General features: G+C 40.3%; 1 protein-coding gene across 1 annotated transcript in view; it reads left to right on the plus strand.

Moving 5' to 3' along the window:
• The window catches only part of FMN2 (formin 2), a 655,381-nt gene that overhangs the window by 217,938 nt on the left and 427,820 nt on the right, over positions 1-9,623 (plus strand). The window contains exon 5 of the mRNA XM_006868578.1: positions 8,592-9,590. Within this exon, the coding sequence (XP_006868640.1) occupies positions 8,592-9,590 (999 nt within the window). The remainder of the gene's footprint in view (positions 1-8,591; positions 9,591-9,623) is intronic.

The raw sequence follows: 9,623 nt of genomic DNA on the forward strand, positions 1-9,623 counted from the left end.
GGGGGGGGGGGAGGCTGGCAAGAAAATGATGGAAACAGGGTAAGTGGCTGGGAGGAGAGCAAGAATGAAAGGCAACAGAAAAAAATGCAGTCTTAGAAAAGATTTACTTTTCCAAACAGTACATTTTAGTCTTTTAGTCTTTTTTGTAGACATTGGAGAAAAATTGTGGTTTATGGTATGCTTTTAAAAACCTATATATATGGTTTTAAAACCATACCATAAACCACAATTTTATATATATAGGTTTTATAAATGTATAAATTATATATATATATATGGAGTCCTGTGTGGATAAGCACTGGACTACTAAGTACAAGATCAGTACTTCAAACCCAACCCACAACCTGCTTTTTAGAAACCCTGGGTGGATCTGAGTTGTGACTGACTGTATAGCTTTTCTGAGGCTGTAAATCTTTGTAAGAACAGAAAGTCTCATCTTTCTCTGTGGAGCAGCTGGTAGGTTTTAACTGACAACCTTGTTGTTTTCAGTACTGTGTTTATCCTGCATGGTCACCTACAGAATTGAGTTAGTTTCAACTCATAGTGAGCCTGTATAGGTTTTCAAGGAACAACTGGTGGGTTTGAAGTGCTGACCTTGTGTGACATCAGGGCTCCCAATGTATACATATACATAGTTGTTGTTAAATACTGTCCAGTCAGTTCTGACACATAGCGACACTATGTAGTGCTTCCAAGTAGCGGGTGGTAAGCTTGAACCACTGATCTTGTGGTTCAAACTGACTTTGCAATCTAGTGCACTAACTCACAGTACCACACCAGGGCTATGTGTGTGTGTGTTTATAAAATATATATAGTGTAGCATTGTAGGATAAGTGGCACATCAGGACATTCCCCATATGTATATTTGTATGTATGTATGTGATTTGTGTGTGTTTACATATAAATATATATACATAGAGAGAGAAAGAGATCGAGTCCTGGTGTGGCACTGTAGGCTAATGTGCCAGAATGCAAAGCCATTTGAACTGCAAGGTTGGTAGTTCAAGCTCACCAGCCACTGCTTGGAAACCCTATGCAGTGTTGCTATGAGTCAGAACTAACTTGACAGCACTTAAAAGCAACATGTATACATAAAGTAAATATGTATCTATGCACATACATATAGTGTAGCTCTGTAGGATAAGCACTGAACCATGAAGTTGGTTTGAGCTGTTGAGTCATTTCCAACTCATAGCAATGCTGTATAGGGTTTCTGAGGAGCAGCTGCTGAGTTTGAACTGCCAACCTTGTGGATCAAACTGACCTTGCAGTCCAGTGCTTATACTACAGTGCCACACCATTACTCCTTGGCAACCTTCTACAGGATTGCTATGGGTTGGTATCAACTTGATGACACTTAACAATAATAATATATAGATATGTGTGTATTGTTAAGAAATTAAAACAACAAAAAATCTGTGTAGGGATTGTATCTCTGAAGTTAAAAATTCTCGTTAGTTTGTATAATTTCCAGGAAAGAAGCAACAGGGATTAAAATCACAACTATTAAATTTATATCGTCCTCTCCCTGCTGAGGAAAAAAAAATCTATAGATTTTTATCAGATGGATCAGAAATGTTAAATTTATAGTTAATGCCCATTTCTGCCTTGTCCAATAACAGTTTTGGCACTGTACATAGTTTGGATTTGGATTTAGTAAAGAATAAATAAAACTTTTATTTTTTGAATCTTTTCTTGGTTATAGAGCTTAACATTGGACAAGAGGGATATTGAGTATTTAGTTGGTTTATGCTTAATATAATCTACCTCTTTATTTATTTGCTTGTTCATGTCATTTTATAAAAGTGAGAACATACAATATTTATTTTGTGATTAATTTATTTTGGTTCTCATCATGCTCTCTAGGTTTATCCATGTTCCAAGATATCTTGAGAACCTATTTCTCTTTATCTCTTAGTAGTACTCCATTGTATGTATGTACCGTATTTTATTGATATGTTCATCCACTGTCAGGCACTCAGGTTGTTTCCATCTAATTGCCATTGTGAATCATGCTGCATTGAATATAGATGTGCATATATCTGGGTTATTTCTGGCATATACACTTAAGTGGAATTGCTGGGTCATTTGGCAGTTCTAACGCTAGCTTTTTGAGGAACTACCAGATGGTTCTATGTGGGCTGTGCCATTTGCGTTTCTGACAAAACAGTGGTTGAGGGTTCCAACTCCTGTACCTCTCCTCCAGCATTTGCTATTTTTGTTTTTGATTTCCTTTACGGTGGCTATCATATTGTTGTTAAGTGCTGTCCTGTCAGTTCTGACTCGTGGTGACCCTGTATAGGGATTGAGAGACTGTAAATCCTCCCAGCAGCAGAAAGCCTCATCTTTCTCCAGAGGAGAAGCTGTTGGACCATGTGGTTGTAGTTCACAGCTTAGCCTATGGAGCCACCACACTGCTGATGGCTATGCTAGTGGGATTGAAGTGGCATTTTATTGTGGTTTTCATTTGCATTTCTTCGATAACTAATGGCGTTGAGCATCTTTTCATGTCTGCTGAGTATTTGTATACCATCTTATATAAAGTGTTCAGTTTTTGATTGAACTCTTTGGGTTTTTTGTTTAAGTTGTAGAAATGTTCTATACATTTTACATATTAGACCTTTTTCAGTTATATTCCTAAATTTGTTCCAGTCTGTAGGTTTGCCTATTTGCTCTTTTAATAAAGTTTTTTGATTAACAAAAGTGTTTATCTTTATGAGGTCACGGTTATCTGTTTTGTTTTCTATTGCTTGCCCATTCAATGTTATGTTAGATAATCTATCATTGAAAAAAAAAAAAAAAAAAGTCTGTAAAGCTTTGATTCTATATTTTCTTCCATGAACTGAGCATTTAGGTTCTTGATCCATTTTTAAGTAGTTTCTGTGTGTGGTGTGAGGTTTGGATCTTGTTTTATTTTCTTAATGGAAATCCAGTTTTGCCACGAGCAACACATTTGTTGAAGAAACTATTTCTGATCTATTGAATGGATTTATAATGCTTATTGGTAATAAATTGACTATAGCTGTTTAAATTTGCTTCTTAATTTTCAGTTCTTTTCTCCTGGTTTACATATCTATTATTAAACCAGTACCAGTCTGTTTTGATTACTGTAGGTTTGCAATATGTTTTGAAGTCAGAAAGTGTGAGGCCTTCTACTGTGTTGTTCTTCAAAATTACTTTAACTATTTGGGATGTTTTGTCTTTCCATCTAAAACTTAGTATTTGTTCCATTTCTATAAAGAATGCTGATGGAATTTTGATTGGGATTATGTTGTATCTGTAGATTGCTTTGGGTAGTATTGATACTATGACTATATTTGTATTAGATCTTCGATCCATAAGTATGAAATATCTATATATAGCTTTAGATCATCTTTCGTCTCTTTCAACAGTGCTTTGTAATTTCCATTGTATAAGTGTGTATTACCTCTTAACTATTCTTCCACAGTATATAAAAAGCAGGTCCGTTGTATTAGCTGCAGGTTCCTTTGTGGCGAAAGTAATCGGTATATGTGCCTTGGGCTTCTTGCTTTTTTTCCCAAATGAATTGTTTTAATTGCAGGTGGTACAGAATTCTGTGCATAACAAAGATTGAAGAGCAGCTCTGGCAGGATTCTGGCCTGGGCTTACTGACCACACAGCTAAGATAGGACTGAAGAGATGAACCATTGTAGGATTTCTTTTCTTCTTCTTCTTTTTTTTTTTTCTTATATGTACAACAGGCTCCAAGACAATACTTCAGTCTAACTCTAGGTGGCAAGAGATGTTCCATTAGGGAATTCAAATGTTTAAACAGAAATGGAATCAAGGGTCACCATTGCCACAGTCACAAAGAACAGCTTATTTTGATGCCAGATTTCTTAATTCCACCTGTGACCAAGGGGCCCTTCCCCACGGCCTTCACTTTTAGGTCTTTGAGTTTCTTCTGCTCTTCTTTCTGTTTGTGCGTGAAAGCCTTACCTTACTCGTCCATTTCCTTAGTCTGTTTTTTGGGTTGTTTCAGGGGCTTCTTCTTGATAGTGCCTGCCGCCCCTTCCTCAGACTTGCCGCTGAAAGCAGCGCTCCAACCCCCAATGCCACTGTGCCTATACTTCTTCCGGTCCTGTTGCTTTTTACAGTGACTTCTATTGGGTATCAGAGGCACCCTGATGGCTGAGTGGGTTAAGCATTGGCTTGATAACCTCAAGGTAGTGGTTCAAATCCACCAGCTACTCCTCAGTAGAAAGACAAGGCTGACTGTTTCCATCAAGACTGAGTTCTGGAAACCCTGTGGAGCAGTTCCGTTCTGTCTTATAAGGTCATTATGAAGTCGAAATGACTGACTCCATGGTAGTGGTTTGGTGGGCATCATCTTTGAAAAGCCCTGAAACACAAATAAGAAACAGTTCACAGCAAGAGAACGCTCAGCTTTCCTTCTTTCTCCGTGCGTTCTGAGGGAGCAAATCCTACTCTGGTGCTGCAGTTTCATACTGCAGCTCACATACAGCTGGGTTTTCCCTCCCTTCTACCTTCCACTCTTCCTGCATTTCTTCCTTTCTCTTTACCCATTCTTCCTTCTTCTGTATTTCCCTTGTTACTGTTGTTAAGTGCTGTTGAGTTGGTTCTGACTTATAGTGACCTTGCATAGTATTTCTATGAGTGACTGGTAAGTTTGGACTGCCAACCTTGTAGGTACCAGTCCAATGTGTACCCTACAGCACCACATTAGGGCACTTAGCTGCTGTTCATATAGCCCTTTCTTCTCTTTACTCATGTTTTATTCATATTTAATTTGCCTACAGGACTTTTTTCTTCCTTTTCCCAGAGTAAGCAAGCATACATGTATGTGTATGTATATATATCTATATAGATACAGATGTAGATAGATAGATAGATAGATAGATAGATAGATAGATAGATAGATATACATATTTGTTATTGTTGTTGTTATATGCTGTGGAGTGGGTTCCGACTCATAGCGATCCTGTACAGGGTGTCCAAGGCTGTAAATCTTTATGGGAGCAGAAAGCCTCATCTTTCCCGTGGAACAGCTGTCAGTTTCGAACTGCTGACCTTGAGGTTCGCAGCCCGGTTCGTAACCACTACGTTACCAGAGTCCATGTGTATATATATGTTAAATGCCATAAAGTCAGTTCCAAACCATAGCGACATACTATAGGGTTTCCAAGGTGTGACTAGTGAGTTTAAACTGCCGAACTTGTGGTTCACTGGTTGAAACCAACCTTGTGGTCCTTCACTTATCCTACAGCTCTACCCCAGGATATGTATGTATGTATGTATGTGTGTATGGGTGTATGGGTGTATGGGTGTATGTATGTATGTATGTATGTATTGTGCATGTATGTATTATGTATGTAATATGTATGTATGGATGTAGTATTATGTATGGGTGGATGTATGTATGTATGGGTGCATGTATGGATGTGTTGTGTATGTATGCGTGTGTGTATGCATGTATGTATGTGTGTATGTATGTATGTGTGTGTGCATGTGTATATGTTTGTATGTATGTGTGTGTGTGTGTATGCATGTATGCGTGGTATATGTATGTGAGCGAGTGAGTCCTGGTGTGGTGCTGTCAGTTAATGCGCTGGATTGCAAAGTCAGTTTGAACTGCAAGGCTGGCGGTTCAAGCTCACCAGCATTTCCTTGGAAACACTATGGGTCAGCATCGACTCGGCAGCACTTAACAACAACATGTAGAGCAGCACTAGTTAACTAAGATATATACAGAAATTTTTAGGAAGAAAAAAGTCCTGTATATATCTTAGTCATATTTGAACATTGCTTGGAGTTATCCATGTGTCTTGGCATAAACTGTTCCCAAGGTCTAGGACCTTCACAAAGCAGGCACCCCAGGTCCAAATACTCTCTATTACTGGCTTGTCTTAGGACCTTCACAAAGCAGGGATCCCAGGTCCAAATACTCTATTACTGGCTCGTCTTTCTTGGTGGTAGAGGGTCACTCTCTCCTCACATCTCTTTCTTTTTTTTTTATCTCTTGTAAGATAAAAGTTGTTGCATGTCTGGGATTGTGGTGGGATTAAGGGTGGTAGGTTTTTTGTTGTTAAGTGCAGTCAAGTCAGTTATGACTTATAGTGACTCTGTATTGGGTTACTGAGGAGTGGCTGGTGGGTTTGAACTGCTGAACTTGTGGTTAAAAGTCCAGCACTTATCCAGCAAAGCTACATCAGGAGTCCCACCCTTAACCCTCTTATTGGCTTATCATATCAGAGAACATTGTGGGGCATCATGCTGACACATATTTTGGGGGAATACAGTTGAATCCATGACTGTTGTTGTTAGGTGCTGTTGAGTCAGTTCCGACTGACAGAGACCCTATATAGGGTTTCCTATGATTGGCTGGTGAGTTTGAACCATCAATCTTATGGTTCAAACCAACCTTGTGTTAAGTGCATGTCTTATAGCGCTACACCAAGACTCCAATCCATGATTAAATATATGTATGTATGTCACAATAGTACCATATATATGTTGTTGTTGTTAAATCCCATGCAATCACTTCTGATTCATAGTAACCCTGTACAGTGTTTACAAGGAGCATCTGGTATGTTTGAACTGCCAACCTTTTGATTGGCAGTCTAGTACTTATCCTACAGCACCACACCAGGACTCCTACAGGCACACGTGCACATATATAGTTATGGATTAAATTGTACTTGCCCTAAATATATATACATTTTTAAATCAGCAAAGGTGTGTGCCAGGGTTGTATTCTTTCACCATATTTATTCTATCTGTATGCCAAGCAAATAATCTGAGAAATTGGATTATATGAAGAAGAACATGGCATCAGGACGGAGGAAGACTCATTAACCATCTGTGATATGCAGATAATAACACTCTTGCTTGCTGACAACTAAAATGACTTAAAATACTAGATGATGAAGATCAAAGACCACAGCCTTCAGTATGACTTGCAACTCAATGTAAAGAAAACAAAAATCCTCACCACTAGGACCAATAAATAGTATCATGATATTGGTTATGTGCCGAGGAGTTGGTTCCGACTCATAGCGACCCTGTACAGGGTTTCCGAGGCTGTAAATTTTTATGGAGGCAGAAAGTCTCATCTTTCTCCTGCAGAACAGCTGGTAGTTTTGAACTGCTGACCTTGCAGTTTGCAGCCCGATTAGTAAGCACTACGCTACCCGAGCTCCTTGGTATCATGATAGATAGATAAAAGACGAACTTGTCAAAGACAAGTTTTGCTTGGATCAACTCTCAACACTCATGGAAAGCAGTAATCAAGAAATCAAAGGATGGATTGCCTTTGACAAATTTGATGCACAGACCTCTTTAAAGTGTTGAGGAGCAAAGATGTCAGTTTGAGGACTAAGGTGCACTTCATCCAACTCATGGTATTTTCAAAAATGTCATTTGCATGTGAAAGTTGGACAGTGAATAAGGAACACCATAGAAAAATTGATGCACTTGTGTTCAGGGTTTTTAGAAGAATATTAAAAGTACCATAGACTGACAGAAGAACAAATAAATCTATATTGGAAGAGGTACAGCCCAGATAACCAGAATCTGTCTTTCATACTTCAGACATATTATCAAGAGGGACCAATCCCTGGAGAAGGACATCGCACTTTGTGAAATGGAGAGTCGGTGAAAAAAGAGGGAGACCTCCCCAATATGATAGATTGGCATAATGACAGCAGCTATGGGCTCAAAAGTAGCAGTGATTGTGAGGATTGCACAAGACTGAGCAATGTTTTGTTCTGTTGTTCATAAGGTCACTATGAGCCACGACCAACTCAACCGCACCTAACAACTACATATATCTTCCCTTGGAGGATACTGGGTCTAATGTGTTGTGGCAAACGCAGACACTATTTTGATGTGAAGATGAATAAAAAAGTAGCTTAACAGATGTCAGCTACCTTCTTTGGAAATTATGGAAAATCTTACATTTATCATATCTCAAAATTCCTTGGTAAAATACTAAAATTGTAGAGAATACAATACAAAGGGTAAGGCACCTGCTCATGATGTAAATCCATGCCCTTGCAGATTATCAAAAGTGTTTCACATACTCTTACTGTCGACTTATTCAGTGATTACTTCTAAAAGTGGTACATGTTTAGGTAGTAAGTATCCTGATGGCAGGAAGAGAAAGACCTATCTTTGGAAATAATTGTTTACTCATATTTTAATTCTATAGATCTTTGGTGGACTCAGTTACCTGTCAACCAGCCAGTTGCGATTAACTTGACTCTAACTTGTGGGTGACCCTTTGTGTGTCAAACTAGAATTATACTCCATAGGGGTTTTCAGTAGCTGATTTTTCAGAAGTAGGTTATCTGCTTGCCCTTAAGTTAAATCATTTAAAGATTAAGCAATCCATAGACTTTAGGATTCTAAGGTAATATGTCTAAACCATATTTAAAATAAGCGTGTTAAAGGAAATACATAGAAATATTAATAGTGTCTTTCTTTGCAGGGATCTTTGTAGAAATGTTTTAAACAAATATGCTTTTCCTCAATATTGTAAGTCTTTTTTTGATATTTGAATTTTTTTTCTCGCCTTCAAATTTAACTATGCTGTTCTTGCTGCTTCTCAGGACGTTTTTGACATGAAGTCTGAGGGCCAGGTGACTGTGATTCAGCAACTGGAACAAACCATTGAAAATCTGAGGTCCAAAATCGCTGAACTAGAGAAGCAATACCCTGCTATGGACTCGGAGGTGACCGTGGGCCATCCTGAGGTTGGGAATGGAGTAATGCCTGCAGGAGTCGTCTGTCTCGAAGCTCTCAGATTAGAAGAAAAGGATGCAGGGCATCAAAGGATTTTAGAGGCAAAATCAATCCAGACTTCTCCGACAGTAGAGGGTGGGATGCCACCTGTGGCTTCTTTGAATACTCTGCCAGAGTGTCTCCCATGCTCACAGGGGACTGAGAGTATGGAGTCAGCTTTGCCATCCTCAGCTTCTGGACCTCAGACAACATTCTGCTCAGAGATTTCCTTGATAGTGTCTCCAAGGCTAATAGCCATGCAGCTTGACACACCTCCATCTATTCCAAGCATATCACAGCCTCCGCCACCTCCATCCTGTCCATGGTCTGATGCTCAAGAACAGCTTGGCTCACAGACTTCCCATCCACCTCTTAGTACTGCAGAAATGCTGCCACCGCCTCCCCCACCTCTGCCTGGTGAAGGAATACCTCCTCCCCCACCTCTGCCAGGTGTCCAGCTTGCATCTCCTGCCTCTCCCATGCCTCACAGCTCTCCCCTGCCATGTACAGGGTCACCTCTTCTTCCCAGTGTGGGCATGCCTGCTCCCCCTCCTCTGCCTGGAGCAGAGATACCCCCTCCTCCTCCTCTGCCTGGAGTGGAGATACCCCTGCCCCCTCCTCTGCCTGGAGTGGGGATACCCCCGCCCCCTCCTCTGCCTGGACTCGGGGTACCCCATCCCCCTCCTCTGCCTGGAGTGGAGATACCCCCTCCCCCTCCTCTGCCAGGAGTGGAGATACCCCCTCCTCCTCCTCTGCCCGGAGTGGGGATACCCCCTCCCCCTCCTCTACCTGGACTTGGGGTTCCCCCTCCCCCTCCTCTGCCCGGAGTGGGGATACCCCCTCCCCCTCCTCTGCCTGGA

Source organism: Chrysochloris asiatica, unplaced genomic scaffold (assembly GCF_000296735.1).
Source record: "Chrysochloris asiatica unplaced genomic scaffold, ChrAsi1.0 scaffold00119, whole genome shotgun sequence".
In the NCBI taxonomy this organism is placed as follows: Eukaryota; Metazoa; Chordata; class Mammalia; order Afrosoricida; family Chrysochloridae; genus Chrysochloris; species Chrysochloris asiatica.